Source organism: Apteryx mantelli, chromosome 17 (genome assembly GCF_036417845.1).
Source record: "Apteryx mantelli isolate bAptMan1 chromosome 17, bAptMan1.hap1, whole genome shotgun sequence".
Lineage (NCBI taxonomy): Eukaryota > Metazoa > Chordata > Aves > Apterygiformes > Apterygidae > Apteryx > Apteryx mantelli.
Window position 1 is genome coordinate 10312612 of NC_089994.1, and position 23396 is coordinate 10336007.

Consider the following 23396-nt stretch of genomic DNA (forward strand, 5'->3'; position numbering starts at 1 on the left):
TTGCTCCAGAGCAGAAGAACAAAAAAACTTCGAATAAGACAGTCCACAATGTAGCTAAATAAGAAAATTTATTTCAAAGAGCTCCTCATGTAAATAAGCCCCTAAGACAAAAAATACACAGTGCTTTGAAGAGCCTGAAGGAAAGAGATGAAGTACTAAGTTGTTATTCCAGTTCTCTGGAATTAAGGAGAGCAAACAGGTTAAATTGATTTAGTCCCTTCTCAGCTGACCTCTGAAGACACACTAAGTTCTAGCCCTATTGGAGTTAGAAGTATTCAAGAGCAGGGATCAGGAAAACTCGACAGAGATTTCACCTTCTAACAGTGATGAAAGGTTTGGAGAACAATGGCCCAGAGAACCTGCCTGATGTTGTACATATGCTCTTAATTTGCATTTCACTTGGTACTCAGAGCTGTACCAATAACTCCTGAAAGCATGAGGCAACGATTAATATTAAGACTACAATCAGCCAGCACTGCCCATACTGCAGCACCTGCTAGCACACAGCTATCCTGCCAGGCAATCTTCTCCGAAGTTATTTTCTTCCATTGTGAGGACAAATGTTTCGCTGTTCCCTTAAGCAAAGTACATACGGACAGCTGATTCATGGCAGGTGGGATCTCATTTTGCTGAGAATATGAAAGGTATTACATCCCTGTTATTCTAACTTTTGGACAGGCCTGGTTTTCGGCTAGGTTTTACTTGCTTTTTTTTCAGCTGCAATCACAAATAGTAGTATGTCAAACTGCTTGATTTGGAGGCATTAATATAGATATTTAAGTACAAATATTGTCAACTGGAGGAAGTAAAGCGGGTTCCCAGGGGACTACACACCACCTTTATCTACCTCAGTAAAGAAAAAAGCTACAAGTCAAACTGCAGAGCTTATCAATCTCAAAGCACTTCATGGAGACAATATGCATTTGCTCTCTTTCCAGAGGAAAAAACAGGCTCAGTTAGATGCAGGTAAAATTAAAACACCACCATATATACTAGCTTATTTTTGGTGTTACTATAAAATGCCTTTTAAAATCTTTTTCCTTCTGCAAAATACTAAATTTCTCTGAATCTCAAGACTTCCAGATCTGTAATGTGGTATACAGCTGCTTCAATAGCCAGAGACTGGAATGTAGGTTATGGGTTATGTCGGTATTTCTCCATTATATGCTTAGAGAAGCGGAGTAATTGGTGCATACACTGTACACGCATTAAAAAAAAAAAGAGAGAAAAAAAAAGACATCTGATCTTTTGCAAGGTAAAGTTCTGTTTTTAAATGTCAGCTTTATCCATTTGAAAGAATATCACCTAGAGAAATAGCTGAACTTTCCTGTGAGTGACAGTGTGCTCTACTGAAACAGACAGGGGGGTTGATCTATGACTGAATTTACCTGGGCCAAGTTCATCCATAGGTATCATATCACGACTCCCAGACTTCTCGTTATCTATAAAACAGAAGCATTGAAAGTATTTGCATTACATTTGCTTTTTTCAACACCTGGTAGTTTTAAATTAGTCACAGGAACAGAAAAGCCCATAAAATACTGAATGCAAAGACTATTGTAAAAAACTATTCAATTGCTATTTTTTCAGAAAGGAAAGTTTGACTTAAGCTCTCCAGAAAGCATATACAAGCCTTACATTTTTGCACTGCAATATGTAACTCCGTCTCTCCGAGTGATAACGGAAATATCAGATCTGCTTGTGACTACGTAATGCTATTAATGAGCTTCTCTCTGGGCCTCTCCAGAATAGAAGGGAAAGAAAGCAAGTAAGGGTGCCGCTTCACATGACACACAATCCAATCCAGCAGCCTGCTGAGCCAACAAAAAGCTAACCCACAAAGAAAACAAATTCTTTACTGTCAGATCAGCAAACTGATCCTAGCCATCCCTCTGTCTGTATAATTTGCCAGATAGGATCAAAGACAGGGAAGGTGAGGTAGAAAAAACAGGCAGGGCAGAGTGGGGCTGATGCATTTGCAGTAATTGGAACTTAAACCAGGTTAAGTGCAACATGACAAACTCTGCCATAGCAGACCAGAGATCTCTGGAAAGAAATTTTAACATCTGATTGTTAGAAACCAGAACAAGGTTCAGAGACAAAGCAATCATAATGAAACTAAAGCTGGAGCTATACCAGTGTTTGTATGGTTGTGTCAAGCCTGACAAACAAGCCCAGTTAGGTCTAGCTAGCATTTGGATAAAACATCTCCAGCGAAAACCTGCATGACAGATGAAGAAGCACTGCCAAAACATGTATTTAAAAAAGGAAAACAAACAAAACAAACAAAAAACCACCCCAGTACTGAGTCAACGCCCTAGGGGTAAGCTAATGCTAAAGGCCAAGCCCACTGCCTGGCCAAAGGCCGGATTTATTAATACATAACGTTCTCAAACATGGCTGTTCTCGTTCTAAGCAAGCTCTAACTCACACCTATCCCAAATACCCCCAGGAAGATTTAGCTGATTAGTTTGTTTTTGCAACTTGTATGTAACACTGGTAGTGTGCCTTTCACAAATGAAGGAATGCTATCTATATAGTTGATAAAACTGATCATTTTGGGGACTGTGGGGTAAGAAGCACCACATAAGTAATACACTTTTACCCTATCACTTTCATACCACAGATGTGGCAAATCCAAAAAACAAGCAAGCAAGCAAACCGCAGCACAAAAAGCGATAACGAGCAGAACTGACCTTGACTTTTATCCACCAGAGGCAAAGTGCTGTCGTCATAGCCAGACCTGCCAGCGGTACCTTTGGAACCCTTTGGAGCTGCAGAAACAGACTACGAGACAAAACACATGCAAAGAATTTGCCACTCTGGCAAACGGAACAAGAAAAATAAAGCAACCGTATGGAGTGAGATTATGGAATGATACTAACCCTCCCCCCCCTTCTGCCAATAATATGGCACCGGGGTATTTTCATACAGATTTGTTGGTGGAATCTTTTTCTTGTCATCTAGATGGCTGCATTGTTAGCCTGCAAAAAGGAGTTCACCCTTTCACAAGGAAAGGTGAGGACGTTACACATCAAGAGGAGGTGGCTGCCTCAGGCTGCTAGATGGAATATGTTTGGAATGATACACAACTGAGAAAAAAACATGTTAATTCTTCCTCCAGTAAAGCAGGGAGGGCATTTGGCTTATGCAAGGTGGCATATTTCCAAAAGCAAAGCAGCTACGTTTCACAGACCACTGAGAAACATACCCAGCAAGTATGCATGAAGCTGGGATTGAATATACTATAATACACTGTTCTGTGACCTAAAAGAACAGAATCTAAGCCCCCAATCTACCAGACATTAATATTAACTAAGTTAGGATAAGACACCTTCCACTAAACCTAAGACCCAACATCTCTACCTGAAAGTGTGACTTGTTCCACCCATCCTTCTGCAGGGCATTTCGTAGCTCTTTATAGCTCCAGATCATCTGAAGAACGTGAGATGCTGCTTTTGTTTCTCTGGGAGACTGGCTGATTTGCAAGATAAAATTAGAGTCTCAAATATCAAGAAATACAAGATTTTTCATATGTTGACCTCTTTTGCACTAAAGCAATACCCGGGAAGTACATAGTGACCCTTGGCCTTGTAGATGTCATTAACAAAAAATAGATTTCATCCTGCTTTGATTTATTTGGGGTGGGGGTAGGATGGAGGGGGGAGGAAAAAATTCAGAGCCATTTTTAAAGTCTTCACCCTAAGTTACAACTTCAGAACTTAATGAAGTTGCTTCATGGTTTAATTGTTTTTACAAAACAATTTGAGTCAGCAAAAAATAAGTGATTCTAATCTAAAAATGAGCTTTCATTCATTTCCGAGTAAGTCACTACACAAGCACCCTCTATAAAGTAATAGAGGGCTAGATTCCTGGCTGGCTCTCATATTTCATAATAATGCAAACCAATGAAGTCTTCAACTATTCTCCCAGGAGTTTGCTGAAAACACACCTGTAAATAAGCTCATTTCTAACTGGCTGAACTATACTTAACTTATACTTTTTTTCTAAGCCAGTCAGAATACAGTTTTCAACATAACTGCACAGTGAAAATTTGTCACTTTAAAACTACCACCATCAGCCTCTCAGCCAGAATGATTAGTGCACATCACTAACCATTTAACTTACATGAAACAAAATTTTGTAACTGCTATTTCAGGAACGGAATGCTGCCACAGATAAAAGGTCTCCCGCTCTGAGAATAAAGGTCAGGGCTTCACAGCAAATGATGACTGCTAAATGCATGCATGTTGCTAAGATGCATCAGACAAGGAGAAAGCATGTCCTAACATCACAGGAGTTTTTATTCACCCAAGTCTTTTCTTCGGCCAATTAAACCTATTAAATGTGTAGACTGATAATGTGTTTTTACTGCATATATTAGTTGCTTTAGTTACACCTCTGAAGGGTCAGGATGCTTGTATACTTTCACAAAGCAAAATATTGCTGTTCGTAGTGACATTTTCATGTTTGCAGCGAGTTTTTGTGCATTTTGTTTTCAACTATCACTTACCTTGACTTGCTGATAGCTACCAACTTCTGAATGCCCTGCGTCTGGATCAGAGACCTTGCATTTTCTGAACTGTCAGTAATGATTTCATGGATGGTATTCAACACCGCAACCACTGTATCCTCTTCCAGGTTCTTTGAAGACCTCTGCTGCCTGCTGGGCAAGTTTCTTACCAGTTCACCCATGGCATAACTACCTAGATAAGGGGAAAAGATACTATTAGCTGTTAGTCAGCCCTAATAATTTCACCTTCCCATTCTGAATTCTAAAATCCAAGGATGTTTGTCAGGTCAAAAGACATTATAACAAGTTTGGAACCTCAAGACTATAGCTTAATAGTATATTTATTATTAATTATTTCAAGGTGATTTAGAGTTGATATCCAAGACAAACTACTACATCATGAATGCTAAAATGTATTGAGGGGAAAAAGAAAGTTTTCAGTCTTTACCGAAAATTTTACAGCCAACATCTATCATACTTTGCAGTGCCTGAGGCAAAAAGCATCCAGTAGCTGCTGCTAATGCCACATTTTCATGCTAATACACGCGCACAGTTTACTCAACTTAGCCTTGTAATAGGCCTTCTGGGGCAAGGTGTGCAGCCATGCATCTATTAACCTTCCCCCAGCAAAGGTAAGAGTTTTTCCTCCTGGGTGTAGTTAGCCTTCACAGTATGTAATACTGGAGAAAAACCAAGGAGTCCAGAGTTTATCACTCCCAGGGGTCTGTCTGTACCATTTGCCTAGCTACACCTCTGAACTACTAAAAAAGAAACCTGGTGTATTGAGGCGAAATTGCAGCTTGCTATTGATTAGTATCAGCCTGCTATTGATTAGTGAATGGTGGCCTTAAAACGTGACCAATACTTCCTGGCCTGACAAGGTCACAGTTTAAACAAGCACCTCAGTTAAATGCACAGGCATCCAGAGAAAACTCAACTCACAGCTGAACCTTTCTGATTCCCACTTACGTGCAGGTGAATGCACCTTTACCCCCTTGGCTGGGAGCTAGTGAGCACTGTGGAAGAATCGAATTTGAAGGAGGAATATCTCAACTGTAAGCTGGCGAGTGTTCAGCTTCTACAGCAACTACACTGCAGAAGAATGAGAAGGGAAGGAGGAATTCACCGGGAGTAAGAAGGGACAGCTTTACATTCAGGTCCGTTGTGCTTCCCTCGTGCAGCTCAACAGGTCAAGGGGCAGACTGCTGCTCCAATCTACATGGGAGCCACTGTAGGCGACTAGGAGCCCACGTGCCATGTCAGCCAGAGCTTAAGAAAAGGCAAGCAGCCTCTTAACCCACCTGATCCTCTGCACACCCATACACCCTCTACTGCAGAGATCTAAATCTGTTTTTACTCCCGAGTTACACAGATTTCTCTCAAACCATGGCTTGTTGGAAAGGGTTGGAAATACATTCTAAGATGGCAACCCTCCAGCTGGTGGCTACACAGAGTAGTCTTAGATACTGCTGATGGAAATTGCATACAAAAGGAATCCTACATCAAGAGAGAAAATGTGAGATCTCTCATGATCTCTCTCATGTATCAAAAAACCCCACCTGGTAAGAAATGATCAGAAGATACCTATAAGATCTTTATTGCGACGATCCATGGAAAGGTTTCTCAGGGCAATTGACACAGCCCTCACAACCTTGTCGGAGTCAGACTGGAGCAGCTCCACAAGCACTGGTAAGCCTCTCTCCTTCCGCACTGTTGCACGGATGTACGTGGACCACTGATCAGAACACACAAAGGAAAAGAAACAACAGAAAGTTTAGGGAATTCATCTACCCACCCTTCCCTTGCTCTTGGCATTTCTTTCAGTGTTGTAATTAATTTTTTTTCTGCAAAGACTAGTTGGTTGTGTGTGCTGATGCATCTACAACATTACCCACCATCCAAGTTCATCAAGCACCAAGGAAGAAAGGATGTAGAAGTTCACCCTATAGCAAGCTGCTGGGGAAGGAGGACAGAAATAGAGAAAAGGTGCATCATCTGCCAGCATCTGTTCGGTACACACCTCAGTGAGAAAACACATCCCTCTGGATTAGAGGAAAGAGGTCACTCAGAAGGAACCATGAAGCTTCTAAAATACGTTACCTTCCCCCACCTGCAATTACATACCTTTATTCTGTTTCATGATTGATTTTAAAATATACTCTATTCAAGAGAGCTGTGAAGCACCACCCAGCTGATCCCCAGGCTGCTGTTCAGTTCAGCTTGCTGGGAAGTTCTAGGAGTGACCAAGCACGCCTTTGTGAGAACAGTTCAATTAATGATAGGGATGCTTCAGAGAGGAAATTAGCAGACACTCTGGAATGCAGTTTCCTGAGAAATCTGACAATCCAATGAATTAAATATCCAGGACACTTAACCATCTAACAAAAGTCTTAACCACTGCTGCATCCATTTGGCAAAGTGGCTTAAGTATTAAAACCTGCTCAAGTTTAGGTCATCATGAGCTCAGTGACATTCCTGCTGCACAAACACCATCTGTCCAGAAGACACAAAGCATCTCAAGTGGGGAAATAAAATGGAAATAACAGTCTGGGGTTCCCGCAGCCCCTCTTTTTAAGGGAGAAGCAAACGCACAAAGTAACAGTGCACTTACAATGGCACGTAGCTTTGTTTTTAACTAACAAAAAAGAAACAAGAGACAGACTGAAGAGAAGACTGCACTCACTGTCCAGTTCCCAGCACTGAGGTTCTGCAAAGCCCCTGCTGCAGCTTCTAGAGTGTTAAAATTCTGACTTTCGGTAAGGATGGAGAGGTACAGCCGAACCACATCTGGCTGGTACAGTAATTCAAAGCCTGCAGGTGGGAGAAGAGGAGAACAAAGAGAACAGAAACCAGAGAAGGCAATGTATGAGTGAACACACAACATACCTTTATTTAACAACATATTTAACAACAGCCAAGAGAAAGCTACACCACAGAAAGGATTTCTGCCATGTTCAGGACATTTTAGCCACACCTGTTGAAAGCAGTGCATACAGGAATTCATCCAGAGGACGTTCACCTGCACTGAAGGTCCCTTTGCTGGTCTTCAGGTTGACAGTTCTCTCTCTGCTGAAATCTATGCTCCGCTACAAACCTAACTAGCAGGCTGAGCACGTGCATGTAAAAACAAGGTGACAAGAGGCCAGGACTGTTTACAGGAATGCTTACTTTTCATCTCCTGACTTTGTGCAAATTTAACTGACATTCATTTTTTTCATTCAAAACAATCTCAGTAGCTTTACAGACACAAACAACATTGCCAAAGAGAGCAAGGTATATGGTCGTAACATCCACCCTCTTCTCACATCTGCCTGCCAAAAGAAAGATGCAAGATGCCAAAGTGCCTAGGACGCCCAATTTGAAGCGGCAGGGAGAAACACTGACTCCAGTTCAAATATTAGGCAAAGAAATGCACCAATGTCATATCACACCAGGAGACCGCAACAGACCCACACGTTAACAAAACAGCCCCAGAGCCACTGCTTCAGCTTTGCAGTTTAAGCACGACAGGAATGAGAACTATTCCCATCTCTGCCATGCGTTTCCTTTTGTGATGCGGAGCGAGTTACTGACAGTAGCCTCTGTGTCTCAAATTCCTCATCCAAGGGATTATGATTTATCCATCTACCCACAGTAAAGAGGGGCCCCACCTTGGACAAGGAGTCCATGGTCCTAGATATGACACAACAGGAAAGCATTAGGTACTCTGCAGTGCTCTGTCTTGCCAGTTAACCAATACTGTATCTGGGTATGTTGAAAAGAAATGATAGAAAATTTTTTAGAATATATTATTACACTACATTATCTTTAGACTATACAATATTATTACAGGGAGCTATAAGTGATGAGCTTTTATACAGCACGGCCCTATTCTGTCATCATCTCTTTTCAAGTTAGTAGCAAGTTGTTGCATATTTTGAAGCAATTTTATCTATCTTTTTTCCCCCCACTAAGTGTGGCATGACACATTGCATTAATTAGTAAGGAAAGGCAATCATCCACTTAAACGACTTGCCAGCCAGATAAAATCTCAAAGTTCATGGTGCTGTTCAGATTGTTAATGAAAAATTAATTCCCCCAAAGTGTTTTGGTGAGCGTAGAAAGGCACAAGCAATCTATAGTAAACACAGACTCATCTGCAGTCACTGTAGCTGGAAAATATTTCTGGACTGATGGCTTTTGGGGAGTTTGCATTCAGCAAAATTCAGCAGACATTACCTGGAAAAGTATTCCTGGAAAAAAGAATGACATGAAAGAAAGCATGAAGGTGTGAATGAGCTTGGGGCACGGGGAAATTTGAGGCTTGTCTTAAGCAGAATAATTTTTCTGGACTTGTACACATGCAAAAAAATGTTTTTCATATAACAAGGTGCTATCCTAAAAGCATAGCATAATTCAAAGCAAGTTTTCTACTAGGAAGACAGGAAACCTACACACTCAAATCATTCCTTTTTCAGCACTTCCTCCTCAAAATCTCCCGTCCCTGTCATATACACGTTTTGCAGTGCATAGCGCAGACTACTGACTTTCAGACATAGCACATACCTAGAAGCAAGGAAACTGAACAATGAAATCCTATCAAATGGGGATTTTCTTGCAAAAAGTCTCTGTTGCTAAAGAGTATAAAAGGTGTTAAATGAAAGCCTTACACTTCATATACTAACTTTTTCTGTATTTTTCGTAATAGTTATTGCTGTGGGACTATGTGAGCCAAGATCTCAGAACTCAAAACCCTAAACCTTGTATAACACTAAACCATAAACACAAGGCCGTGTTAACCCCCTGGATACATGGCGCTTATTTGTCCCACTGAAACCAAGAAAAGAGATTTTGTCAGCAAAGGATTTCTCTGCTCCATGCTGAAAGACTGATGTGTGCATGAGGATCCATGAGCTCTGATGTTTAACACTTTCCCTGTTTAACTTCTCACATGCATCCCAGCACACTTGCATGCTTCTCAAACCACTGGATAATTAACCTGCTCCATGTCTGTGACTGGTTTTAATGCCATCACTTGCTTGTTACATGACACTCTACAGATATGTGCAAGCCACAACAGATGGCAAGTCCCACAGGCATCCTGCCAATCTATTCTACCTTCTTTCCTTTTCTCCAATGTCCTCTCCTTGCACTGGGATCATTGCCCTCTATATTGAATACTGAAAAAAGAAAAAAAAAAAGCTGTAGTTACTTAATACATGAAGCATGAACAGTTGTATAGTTTTTCTCCACGCCGCAAGCATATCTGTGATTATTTGACTCCAACATGACCTTCAGATCACCTTTTTCCTCTGCCAGTTCACAAGGCGGATTGGCAATCTAAGAACACCTCAGGAAAAACACCACTACCTGATAATAAGCGTACACTATTCCTTTCCTTAACATTAAAAGTCAAAAAATCTCTTTATTGGAATTGGTTTATTAGAATTTTGACACTACTATTTTAATGAAGCTTTACTGAAATGTAAATCAGATCAGCCAAAAAGATGAAGGTAGGTTCATAAACAGGGAACATTAGTATAGGACATATATCACGCCTGCATTTGAGCTCAGATTTGTCTGTGGTTGAACAATAAGTAATTCTTTAGTCAGTCTTCTCTGATGGCCTTGTTTTAAATTTCCTAGTCATACTTTTAGCATACTTGGAAACAGCCCCACAAGTTCACCCTACCCTGTTCTTTAAGTGCAGTCTACAATTTGCCCTTTCAGTCAGTCTGTATGTTCTTTCTTGGTTGGATATATCTTCTTTAATCTCAGCCCCTCACTGCATATGCGGACTAAGAGTCCCACCATGGCAGTACTTCTGTACAAGTCCAGCTCTGCCAGCAAAAGGAAGGCAGGAATTGCTAAAACAAAGTATTATGAATGTCCCTCATGGACAGCTGCTCATTAGCAGAGATGAGAACCTAATAGCAAGAATGTTACTGCTGCACCTGAGGGTTTTTCCCCTCATTGACAACAAGCTGACACTTTTCATAAGCATTATAGTCCCTTAAAAAGAAACAAACAAGTTTTGTATTTTCTCCATCTGCCTCCTGTCCTAATGAATCCAGCTTTCTATTTATAGGATGCAGTTTGTCCGAATTATTATAAATTTCCTTCCAGTGTTATGTGGAGGCCTCACACATTTTTCCATGAAGCGCTTTAAGCACATTCCTGGGAAGCACAGCTGGTCTCACCTCCATTAAGCACCTGCTTCTCTTCTAAACTGATTTCCTTAATTTCAAGATCATCTTAATTATTTTTTCAGGTAATGCTACTTCTGTGCAAGATGTGGCTAATTGCTTATATCCATTTTTTAAATGGAAACAAAAAAAAGAGGGTCATTAGTAATACATCAGACAAAAAAATCCATTGTTCTTTTCTTTAGAAAGCTGTTTTAATTATAGCCCAGATTTAGCAGTGCCTAGAAAAAGGTTATTTCTGCTGGAATATATGAGACTTTTCCATAGGTTACAGATTTGTGCTGAGTTAGAATCTATACCGTTTCCTCCTGTAAAAGCAAGGGTATCATTTGTTGCTTTTTTCACTGCAAAAAGCAAAGCAACAAATTGGCTATATTAGCTCTTGCCTTTTAGAGAAACAGAAAATGCCTTGGGTGTTGATGCCACTGCAAATGTCTGGCATTTTACAACATCTGCAGCATCCCCCCAACCACTGGCATGAATGTGTACACAGAGAAAGATCTTTCACACTAGCCCCATTTTCACCAACATGCTGTAGTCTCTTCTTTCTGCAAAAAAAGGAAGACTAATTGCTTCTTTGCATCAGAGTTGCTCAAAACTGGCCAAGGGATCAGTTTTGTGTGAAGTTCACACTACAAAGAGGTGCCAAGCGGATTATCCTTTATTTGCCCACAGAACAGCAACAGCACAGACAGTAATTTCAGTCGTGAACGAAAAAGGCCTGAGGAATTAACGGGGGCGATTCACAATCCCTTCAACCCTCAGTCTCTGTGCTGAGAACGATGCGGCAGCTACTGGATCATCTCCTCCACAAGCCTGTTTGCTTTCATCTTGGCAATGCCGATACAGTGCCTATACTTAGCTACATTCTGGCAATAACAAAATATTGCACCAGGTGCCTTTCCCCGATATGCCAGCTTGATCCCAAAATCTGACAACTCTCTTTGGAGCAAGGCTGCCAAATCTATTCCCCTTCACCACCCATACCACGTAAGGGTTTATTCTTCCCTTACAGGCATGGCACATGTGCATGCTGGTCAGATGACAGAGTTCTTCTGCTGGAGGAGGTATGTGCAGCTGCATCATCCATCCTTACAGATACCCTTACAAAAACTCTGGCTTGCTGTTTCATAAAGAAGCAGATTTCATACAAAGCTGACAGGATGCTGTCAATGCAATGGGGAAAAAAAAGTCCATTAAGGCCTAGAAAAACCAAATCACTAAAATGAACTGTGATCGCTGCTCGTTCTTGCAGTGCCCACAGGCATGTTCACATCAGTGTTCTCATTCGGATCACTTTTGAAGCCAATTTCCCAACTGCCCCCACTTACTGCACTTTGGTTCCCAACACAGAGCAGACGCAACACCAACCGGTCTCCTTTAGGACGAAGCTAGACCAACAGGTGCACTCCAGGGACATCCCCAGCGTGCGCTGGCCAGGAACGGAAGTTCAAGTCACGAATGTGATCAGACCAGGACTAGCCTGGAGTGAGAGTTCCTGGCACATTCACGATGCCCATGGCCTGACACCCATGCTGACTGCTTCACTCCACCGATCCACCCTTACGGTGCTTCGCCACTTGCTAACACAGCCGTCGCCGTGCTGGCCAATTCAACGTGCAAGATGTGACAGCCACCAGCAGATGGAGCGAGAGGAGCCCAAACCGCAATTGCTCTGCAAGGTCATACGCTAACACACTTCACAGAAAAAGAAAGCAGCTCCCTAAACAACTAGGAAGCTGTTACCCAAGGTGTGTGTGTGTGTGGGGGGGGGGGGGGCCAAGAATCATGTCAATAAAAGAAATTAAGAATTTAGCTTAACGGATCTTGGACTCCTGCTCCCTTTCACCAAAGGGTTGGTAACTTCAGTACAAATTGTGTAGTTCATTGTTTGCAAGTTAAGCAGTTGTAAACCAGAGTTCACAACTATTTTCTGCAGAAACGTTTTCAGAACATAAGCGGCAAAACAGTCTAGCAGTTCAGCACCTCCCATCCCAAGAATGCCTCACCCCTCAGTACGGTTCCAAAGTAAATGAGAAAAATCTCATAGCAGGGGGTGTTTTTTGGTTGGTTTTATAAAAATGGTAATTGGCTCCTTAAAAAAAGACCCATCAGCTCCATTCCATCTTTATGCTGTGCTTCAGCATCTGGTGCACAAAGCAGCATGGATGTCAACATGGACTTGCAGGTTTCTTCTAATTGAAGCACTTAACAGTAGCACAAATACAGCCAGCTCCAACAGAGCCAAATGCATGGAGTGATCGATGAAAAATGCAGCCCAGTGCAGATAAATGCAGAATACTGAGTGTCATACAACAGAGGGATAGCAAACTGCAATGGATGAAGAAGAAATAAGAGGGGAAGGGTTTTTGAATAGTCTCTACAGCTTTCACTTCAAGGTACAGTGCACGTCAGGAGAGGTATTATGCTTAACTGCAGAGATTCAAATCAAGAATGCTATGTCCAACACTGAGCAGGAGCTCAGAAGACAGAACAGCCTTTGAAGAGTGCTGAAAAGAACAGCCAGAGTAATATGGGACACACAAGACTCAAATCAGGCATGCGGGAATGTTTAAGAGGAGTTTTTCTATTTAGAAAATGAACACCATAGTCTGTGACCTCTCCAACTCATCTACTAAGTCACACAGAAATTCTAAAATTACGCCAACTCTCCCCAGCTTACCACCTACTCCCACAAAGAAAGAAGCTATGTCATGCTTAAGGAGGGAAGCACCCCTCGCTTCCCCCCCCCCCCAAAGGATACACCAGGAAAGTCACCTGCACTGCGAAGTGGGGAGGCATGCAAAAAGCCAACACGATGAGCTGGTGCGACTGCAGCAAAGACAGAAAGGCAACAAGGAAAGGAAACGGGAGGGCACAGCAGTGCAGGAGAAATAAGGACACCTGGGAAAGCAAACCATCTTTTGCTATTCCTATTATTCTTTACATTCCCCAAGCTCCACAAGCTGTCATCAGGGTAGCTCCTCTTACAGAGAGTGTTTTGTAAGAACACGTCCAGATTGGTTATATTCCACTTCATATTCAAAGAATATGTAATTTAACAGAGAGATGGCCCAATTAAACACAACCCATTGACCTTGTGCGAGTTCCAGCACTTCTGTTTTCTGTGAGCAGACATTTTAAAGCTAATACAGCGCTCTCTTTCCAAATGACCTGCAAGCAGCGTTTCTTCCAACAGCATTTGACACGCTGCCCAATAACAAAGGCTTTTTTCAAGTACATGCAGCTAAGTCTCTTGGCAACTGGAGATGTTTAGTTAACAACCTTCTCTCCCCTGTTCGCTAATCAGTAGCGAATGCTCTGGAGGACCAGCACTTAATAAGGAACTGAATGTCGCTGCAGATAACTACAGCGCTACCCAATCTCCTAGTTTGAAAGGGGAATGTGATGTCCCCATAGGCCTGTTAGTGAAGGGCAGGAAAGACCCGGAAAGCAAGGCTGGTGCAGAGAAGGGAGAATTGCTAACGGTTGCTGCTTAGAGGAAGAAGCGGTCAGCTAGTGACTTATGGCACATTTAAGTGTTTGTAGGTCACCTTCGTGGGGGTTGGCTGGTTGTTTTTGGGAAACACCATTGATGCAAACAACTTAACCTGCTTTGGATCCAAAGTTAACACTGAGCCCTTTGAGTGAATGACTGAAAGAAATGGTTCATGTAAATAGCTTTTTTTTTTCCCCCCACAGTCCCAAAAGATTTGTATCTGACCTTGGATTCTTTAAGTACAGTACATGAAACGTTAGCACTTGCTTTCTTGCCAGTTTCTCCGATGCAAAGTTATTTTTATTTACTTACTTCTCAATGATAACTGAATACGTTTTGTTTTAAAGAGAACAGGACAGACATGCAATTCCAAAAGCAAATCTGTTTCGAAATGCAATTTGTACTTAAAACCAAACATTATGTAACATCCTCTCTTTTCCTCACACCCACCCACCCCCCTTGGGGTCTCCTCTTTATGAGCTACACCTCAAACATGATCTGTTTAGAAACACGGGTTCCCCTTCTTCCAAAAGGGCTTACTATGGTATCTGCAAGCCCCTGAATGCACTTCAGGCCCTGCATCACCAGTGAAAAATCTCAAAATTGGACTTGGTTCAAAATCCCAGCTCACGCCTTTGAGTAAACAGGAATCTAATTCTTTTCAGAGGTCTACCACCTCTGCAGGGTCTCACAGCATGACACCGCCAGCCTTGCAGGGGTATTTACTTATGACAGTTCTGGTGCAGAGTTACTTTAAAATAGACGTGAATATTTCCCTGCTTGGAGAAGTTCTGTGTATTTGAGGTAACATTATTGGTTGTCATTTACTCTCACTCACCCATTACAGTATTTTAAGGCAAAAGACAGATTAGGCTTATCAGGCTGGTGATTTCAGCAACTACAGATCAATATTCTAGGAAAGCAGCAATGCACGTGCTCCTAGTTGCAGCCAATCTTACTTGCTGCCTCCAGGGAAGCTTCTTCCTGAAGCTTTCAGGTTGGACACGTGCCTCTGACAGCTGAGAGCAGGACACTGGCCACAGTGATGATGCAAACTGCACCAGGGACTTCTTAGACAGCAACTTGGCCCGTGCATACGAGATCAATACCAAGCGTGTCATTGATCACATGTTTCCCTTGGAGGAAAAAACCTGAATTTCCGGAGGCTAAGCCTGCTACATAACAGGAATATTAGAACAATTACTTTAGCAGACAAAGCCAAATGCCCATGCCAATTCTTTTAGATCTCAATGCTGCTGTTGCTACTACTGACCAGGAGTGTCTCTGACACGTCTGTTCCAATCACCGCCAGGGTCCAGAATCACACTTGAATGACTCTGGGCTTTTTTCTCCCTGAAAGGACCCAGATGGCAGTGCCTGGTGACTACTAACATCCCCTGAGGGGTGTCTCCTTGCGCGTGGTACAACACAGCCCTGTTTTGTCACCCCTCCTGTTCAGTCACAGCAATTGCAAGGACTGCAAAATCCAAGCCAGAAATAAGAAGCTCGCCCAGCCCATCTGGCTTCTGGTGTTTCAGCCAGTTACATGAGCAGAAAACACGGAAGCTCAGGGAGGTATCAACGTACTGCGTTCCACGCTCCAAGCACAAGCCAAGAACATGTGGGGATGCCACAATAATCAAAATCCATAGTGCAACCAAAGACCTGCAACTCCCTACCTGCAACTCTGAAAAGACACAGTAATCAGACGACGCTAAAGAAAAACCTCCTTTGATACAAGCGGTGTGGAACTGATCCCACTTCTTAATGGAGGATTTTTTTTTTGAATGGAGAAATCTCTAGGCTGGAATTTGCTTACTCCCTGCCTTGGTATGGCTTGAATTCACTGTTTTTCAGAATATAATAGAAGCCTTTTCTATTTAACCAAGCTTTCCCAAAGGAGAAAAAGAAATAGAAAGATGTTTGGCAGACCTAATGAGGATTGGGAAATTGAGGAAAATTGTTCCTTTTCATGTTATATAAACAAATGTGGCTTTACTGTTGTACATGTGTGTACGCGTGGCAGAATGTGTGTGTTTATAGGGACTTTTCCTTAAACTGCAAAAAACCCAAACAGCATAAAAACATTTTCCTTAAAAACAACCAACAGATGGGACTTCAGGATTCACACACAGCTCAGTAAAAGCATGCTACTGCTTTTCTGATCATAGCTGCCATGTGATGGAGCTGAACAGAACTGAGTGTAAGACAGACTATTTTCACTGCCTTTACTCGTGCAGATGCCTAATTGTCCAGTCCAACTGTCAGGAGGACTGTGCTTCCTGTATAAAAAGCATTTCTTAAAGAGAAAGAGACACTGAGTGATTCTCTAAAGGAACATCCTTAAAAATCACACCACAATTATGTCTACTAATAAAATACAATGTGCTGTTTTTAGTGCCATACCAACACATCCAAGAGCTTCATAACACAAAAATGTCTCAGAACTTGAGTCATCACTGCAAATCAAGGGGAATCCTTAAGGGACTCCTTCCTCTCAGTTGAGGCTGCCTGGACCTACCATTTTCTTTCCTCTGTTCTTTTGTGTGTGTTCAACTAAGGCTCGTGTTCCAAATCTCACTTTTTTGGCCTCAAGCCCCTGTCAAACTCAACTTTGCAGTTCCAGATGCCAATCAGCTGCTTTGACTCTAGGAGGCTAATGAGCTTTTAGCTTCCTCCCAGCTCAGTAGTAGAAACCTGTCTGCAGAGAAATGTTTGCTGCAAAAGGAATCATATATTAGTCCTTGGCTCCAGATGCCACTTACATAAATCAATTTTATTAAAAAGATTCTGACATTATTCTGAACTGTTTAGACATTGAACAGCTTTATATACTTGCTGTCAGAAAATCCCAGCAAGCAGGCACGCATACAAAAAGGGTAGAAAGACTATGAAAGACAGATGGAAGACACCAAAGAAAAAAATCTATATGGTAGTTTGGTTTAGCTGAAATACCCACACACTCTGAGATGCTAAGTACCAAGTTAGGCAAGAAAGGTGGAAAAAAAAAACATAGAAAACCCTATCTCACCTCTGCATGCCTCTCAAGTATCTTCTTTCCTATCTCCAAGTGAGAGTGCATGAAATGCACTGGATCACGCGACAGGGAATGGCCCCGCTAAGTGCCCCCCCGGGGCCTCTCCACTGCTACATGGGTTGTGTCCAACACAGCGGGCTGCTAAATCAAAGCTCACATGGGCCACGGAGCAGAGGAGCCACAGTGCTACCTGCAAAGCTGCAAGATCCTGCCTCAGGTGGGCCACGCTACGGAGGAAACCGGTAGCCACGCTGGCCGAACCGCGGGCACCAGCGGCGCTACGCCGCACTCCTCCACGCCTCCGCAGGCGCTCCTCCTCTCGACGAGGCCCGTGGGGAGCCGGGGTGGGGGGACGCGCAGCCCCGTGCCGGATCAGCCCTCTCCGCCTTTATGCGCGTTGGATGTTGGAACCGAATCGCAACCAGCAAGGCAAAAACAAACCCTCTATCGCTGGGGATTTACGGAAACGGGATTGCCTTGTCAGGTACGGGACTATGGGGGTTTCCACTGAGCGCGCTTCAAACCCTGTCCTGCTGCTGAGGGACCTTCTGCTCAGGCTTGAACGGCTGCACGCTCCTGACAAGCGTTTGGATACGTCAGCGATGGGCGCTGCTTCGGAGCTGCGACAGACAGGCACCGACAGACAGTATTTCCACACGGGCTGGCACCTGTCAGGCTCTTCCCTTCGCAGCCTGCCTGAGCTTCGTCTTCGGCGCCAGGGGAAATAAACTTCAAGAACAAAACAAGTCTTTCAGAGCTCACACGCTGAACTACGCTCGGAAGCCGATTTGAAAGCTTTTTCCTGGGTTATTCGTGCTTCACGAGAATCTACTTACACTTTTACTTCTCATCGTGATTTTTGTACGTCTCAAACGGTCGTAAGTCATTACACAGGTATTTGGTTATTCATGTTAATAACTCAGTTGCTTGTTACAGGCACGTCTGCTTAAGGCAGCGAAGGGCAGCACAACTCCCTCGCTCTTGACTTTCTGCAGTAAGAGGGAAGGATAAATCTGTCTGTTCTCCAGTGGACCTACCTGCACAGCAACATCAAATACTCCAAAATACTTGAAGTAGGAAGGAGATATTTGGATATATGCAACTAACCGTTTTTGGGAAAGGCTATCAGAATCTAAGCTGAGAAGAAGTTAGCAGGCCTGGACTCAGCCTACGGAAAGGAAAGGAGAGGGACGTTGCAGCATCAGGCCTGGTTTCGGAAGCCTGTTCGGTTTGTTGCAGGCAGCGTGCTGCAAACTTGGCGGGAAAAGAGCTACACCGTCAAAAACACAATGTTTTCAGACTGTTACAAGCACAAGGCCAGAGCCCCCCCAACCTTACACAAGGGTGTTCCAAAGCACTGTGTAAGCAAGTACCGTACAGAAAGACTCCCATATATCATTAAATAAATAATTACATGTGAACCCAAACACATTCTCCAATCCTGTTTGTGATGTGGAATTGCTAATTAGCTCCTGCTACAACTTCCAAAGTCAGAAGTGTGTTTCAATTCCTCTCTCTGTTTCATGAAAGCTGCCACATGTACCCAAAGGAAGCCCTGTACCTCTAAACCTGCCTCAGTTACACTCACCATGCTGCTGTCAGGCATCTCCCAAGTATCCGAGAAAAAAATATGATGTTTTCAATGTCACATGGCTGTCCGATCAGCATGGAGGCAACATGAAAAGAAGATTTTTCTTCAAGTTCTCAGATTGCAGCCCAGATTTTCAAGGTACAGTATCTGGGTACTTAATTCCCATGGATTTCAGCATAAGTTAGGAACTCAGTGCCTTGAAGAATAGGGTTTTTCCTGACATCCTCAAAGCACAATCTCCAGGCACTGGCTGCAGATGGTGAAAGGCAAGAAAACAGCATGCTGCTGCTGCTCCCTCATTGGAATGGGGATGCACTAGGACATACAACGTTAACGGGGCAGAGTGGGGGGATACTCTCCTCTTTGTTCTCTCCTCCTCAGTATAGCTGCCTTGCATGTACCAGTCACAAATATACAGTTTCACCAGGAAAAGATGCTACACAGATTTAAAAACAGTCTCAGCAGCAGATGAATATAACATTAATAAAAGCTTTCTTCTTTAAGATCAAAATCTCTGCTTTCCCAGGAGCTGGGAGGCAGTTTGGCTTAGTGGATGGAGAATCAAGCTGAAATTCAAGAGAAAATATTTCTGGATCAGGTTTTATTAATACTGATTTACTATACGACCTTGGACAAAGTCATGTCACTAAGGCCCCTGCTCCTCCTCCTACCCTACGTCCATCTTTTTCTACTTGGTGTGTGTTTACACCACCAGCACCAGCAGGAAGTCATAAAAAACTCTGAAAAGTTAATCGTAAGTGAAAACAAGGCGAGACTTTAGGAGTATCAACATTTCCATCATGTCACAACCTATACTCATTTCTAATCATTCATATATGAAAACTGGTGTTATGAATGCCCTGATGGCTTCTCATGGGCCACCTCAGTCACGAGCCAGATTTACATCTAGGATGCTAGATTGCAGTCAGGTGAGCGACACTGAGGTTTAAGTGTTCCAGGGAAGTTGTGATACAGTCACACAGGAAACTGCCAATATAGTTTAACTTCAATAGGTTTAATTTCAGCATTGCTTTCAGCTAGCAGATATGCAGGATTTGGAAAAGACCTGCTTGTTAGGATTTAACTATTAAGCAAAGCCTTGCAGAGCTGCACAAATCCTTAAGTCATACATGCCTTTGCCAAATCTTAAGTTCTAGATACTATCAGTAAACCTGCATGGAAGCACTCTCCTGGAAGCAGCCCTCATTTAATTGAATAAATGGGATTAGGTCTCATGCTCTTAACATCCACACTTTCTCATTCCTTGAGAAATCCCAAACACACTGCAATGCAAGTAACACCTCAGTCATCCTTGACACTACTAATCTCTGCTCTTAGACTTCTGCAAGGTGCCTTTTTGCACTCTGCTGTGATCACTAGCTGGTTTTATGACTCAACACACAAAGTATCCCCAAAAGAGGGGCGGGAGCTCTGCATTTGCAAGAAACAAAGACTTCAGTTTAAGTGCTCAAAGGTCATCGGGACACCTTGGTTACAGCAGATTCTTTCGCTTGATCTTTTCTTATCCCTGTCATTTCACATTTGTGGTCAGCCGTTGGAGATGCTCTTCTCCCTCATCATTTTTAAGCTCTCGGCAGAACAAGATGCAATTATATGCTCGATCACGATTACAGCTTTGAGGATTGTGATTTTAGAGGTCTCAAAACAGAATCACTAGATTAAATATTCTTCTTGGCTTTGTATTAGATGGACACGAAGAACTGATGCTCCCAAATGGGGTGGGTTCACTACTTGGCTTGTTAGCATGAGCTAGCAAGAAAAATATTGCTTTAGGAATCAGGAAACCTCATCTCTATTCCCAGCTCTGCCACTGATATGCTGTGTAACCGCACAACTCACTTCAGCAGACTGTGTCCCCATTTCCCCTCCCACACTATTTCTGTCTTGCCTATCTAGATTTGGCAGTTCAGGGAGACTGTCGCAGTGTGTCAGGTACTTACACTTATGTCTGTTGGTGAAGTTACAGAATAGGAGTTTGCTCTAAAGGAGTCCTGCAAAAGCAGCAACATATTCAGTAAAGTAAGGAGACCACAAGGCATGCAAAATATGACTAAACTGGACATGAAGGGGGGAGATTGCTCCTTCCAGATAAACATGAATTATGCTCTATTCCTAAACACGTGAATAACATTTTATGGTGTTATAAAAGCTTCCAGTTTTTCCTACTATCAAGACACAGAAAATTCAGGCCTGATATTAATGTTCTGAGAAGCAGAAATAAAAATGTTTTCCTTTGTACCACATACCAATCAATATTCATACTGATAACCTGAAAATGTCTGTGTCAACAATCAAGCTCTTTTTGGGTTCAGAGCAAATAATATTTGGGCTGACATTGCTTTCCAAACCATGCAGAGGTAAGGGGGGTTTTTGTTTTTAAAAAAAAGAAAAATAAAAGAGCAGCTTGACAAGTAACTAAGTGTCTGTTTTACAATGTAAAATGCCTGCCTCATAGTTCAAGGTCATTTTTCTTCCATCCACCGTAAGAGGTATATGGCACATTAAGCCATATCATTCCCCTGTCATGATGGAGAACAGGGGGAGCTTTTAAGCCTGTGTAGAGCTCTCAGGGTTATAGAAATAAATGTGGCTTATATAGCAGCTTTCACACTCAAGATATCTCAAAATAGTTTACAAAGTAATGAGTCAGATAATAGGACTGCAGCAGCCATGTAGGTAAGTGCACTAGATATTAGTGCTGAGAAAACAGAAGTTTTAGTTTTTTGATTTTCTGATTTGTCTTTCTGCAAAACACATCTGCAGCTTTAGTCTGACTAATGAGCATCAGTAACTTTGGCAATTAAGAATGCAGAGGTTATTTGACATTTCAGTCTATTTTATTTTTCAGACCAACTCCACGATTAAAGCTCTCCATTAACACTAATAAAAACTGTTCAAGCTTAAGTGGAAAAATGCTAGACCCTTGCTGCATGCAGCGCTCCTCTCCCGGCTGCATTATAAGGCAGGCCCTCCCTGCTAACTGCCTGATCTCTAGTCCCGCAATTTATAATCAGTTCACAATCACACAACTATTCTATTTTTGTTGCCCCTTCATCTCCCCCATCATTAGCCGTTTCAAGCTCACTCTCAAAGACTGATTAATATAGCATTGTGAGGACTCCAGGGTTTACTGTGCTGGCACCAGAACAAGTACAGATTATAAGTAAAAATGTATTTGTTTTAAAAGAAGCCATACATTGAAAAATCAATGTGAGATCAACCTAAGATGCATTTTGCATACACGCTCCTTTCCCAAGCTCCGCGGATAAACGGGCTCTCTCATACTTTTTCCCATCCGAGTCACCTATCCAGCCTCTATGGATGATGTTGGTTTTGGAAAGACAAGTAAAAACTATGCTGTCTCTGTGCAGATCAGCCTTTTGTTTGCCGACTTTGCAATCAGTTAACAAAAAAGTCAAAGAACAACTAGTTTGAAAGAGGCCTTAGAAGGTCCCTGGTCCAGTCTCCTGCTCAAAGCAGGCTCAACACTGAATTTGGACCAAGTTGCTTATGGTTTTGTCCAGTCAGGTCTTGAAACCCTTCAACCCTTCGGATAGAGGATCCAAACCTCTCTGGGCAACCTGTTCCAGTGCTTAATCAAGGGACATTAACCTGCATTTTTGCGGGCAACAGAATATTAGCCAGGATGGCCATGGTATCCCAGACAGAAGGTTTAAGTAAGATTCAAGTGATGACAATCTAGGGCTGAGTTTTTAAAGCATCTGAGTCATGTAGGCCTCCAAGAAAGCTATCCACATTCCTATTATTCCTAAGGGCACAGACTTCATAACACTCACCCGGAGCTATAACTACTTCCTTTACTTATTCTGGTAGTCTAGCAAGGGATTTAAATTGACACTATACCATTTTTCTGCCTCAGCTGTTCTGAAACTTTCTGCTGTTCTCTAAACTTGTCAAGCAGCTGCGTCAGCAGAACTTCACTGCGGTGCTTTTGATGGACACTAGAGACAACCGTAATTTTGTGCAACATGGTTTTTGTAATTGATTTTGACATGAAATTTCATCTCTAAATTCTGATAAAAACAGTTCTTCTTCCCTGCCCTTTGTGATAATGCTGGCTAGACAATCAGGACAACTTTCTGATCCTCACTCCTGTTCAAAGTATCATCTAATTTTTTCCACTTATGCTAAAAAATGGAAAAAAGTCTGTGAGCTTTCATTGTTGTCGTTTCTTAACTGAAACTGAAAAAGTGACATGGCAGAAATTTGACATAATCCAGCAGTTCTGGATGGAGTTTTTCACTGCTGCAACTAAGTCCCAAGATTGAGGCAGCTACGGTCAGGTGGGAAAAGCACCTCCCCACAGCTCCTGTTTTCATTGCTGGCACACTTGCTTGGCACGTTCTTATTTTATAAACAGTTCTTGAGCATCATCTGTATAATGAGCTATGCTCTGTAAAAACAGGCATTCTCTTTTAGAGTAACAATTATAATTGCTTGTAGAATAGAAATGTTAAATGAGACATGCAAAAACATATACACAAACCAAAGGCGGGGGAGAATATTAACCTTTCTCAGCAAGGGGCAAA

The 23396-nt window shown here is 42.4% G+C and overlaps 1 protein-coding gene across 5 annotated transcripts in view; it reads right to left on the reverse strand.

The window, feature by feature from the left end:
* ARVCF (ARVCF delta catenin family member) overlaps positions 1-23396 on the reverse strand; it is a 305181-nt gene that overhangs the window by 13280 nt on the left and 268505 nt on the right. For all 5 annotated transcript variants that reach the window (XM_067307355.1, XM_067307353.1, XM_067307356.1 and 2 more), the window contains 6 exons: positions 7197-7324; positions 6098-6248; positions 4514-4706; positions 3367-3478; positions 2697-2787; positions 1389-1442 (listed from right to left, as the gene is read on the reverse strand). In XM_067307355.1, coding sequence (XP_067163456.1) covers positions 1389-1442; positions 2697-2787; positions 3367-3478; positions 4514-4706; positions 6098-6248; positions 7197-7324 — 729 coding nt within the window. The remainder of the gene's footprint in view (positions 1-1388; positions 1443-2696; positions 2788-3366; positions 3479-4513; positions 4707-6097; positions 6249-7196; positions 7325-23396) is intronic.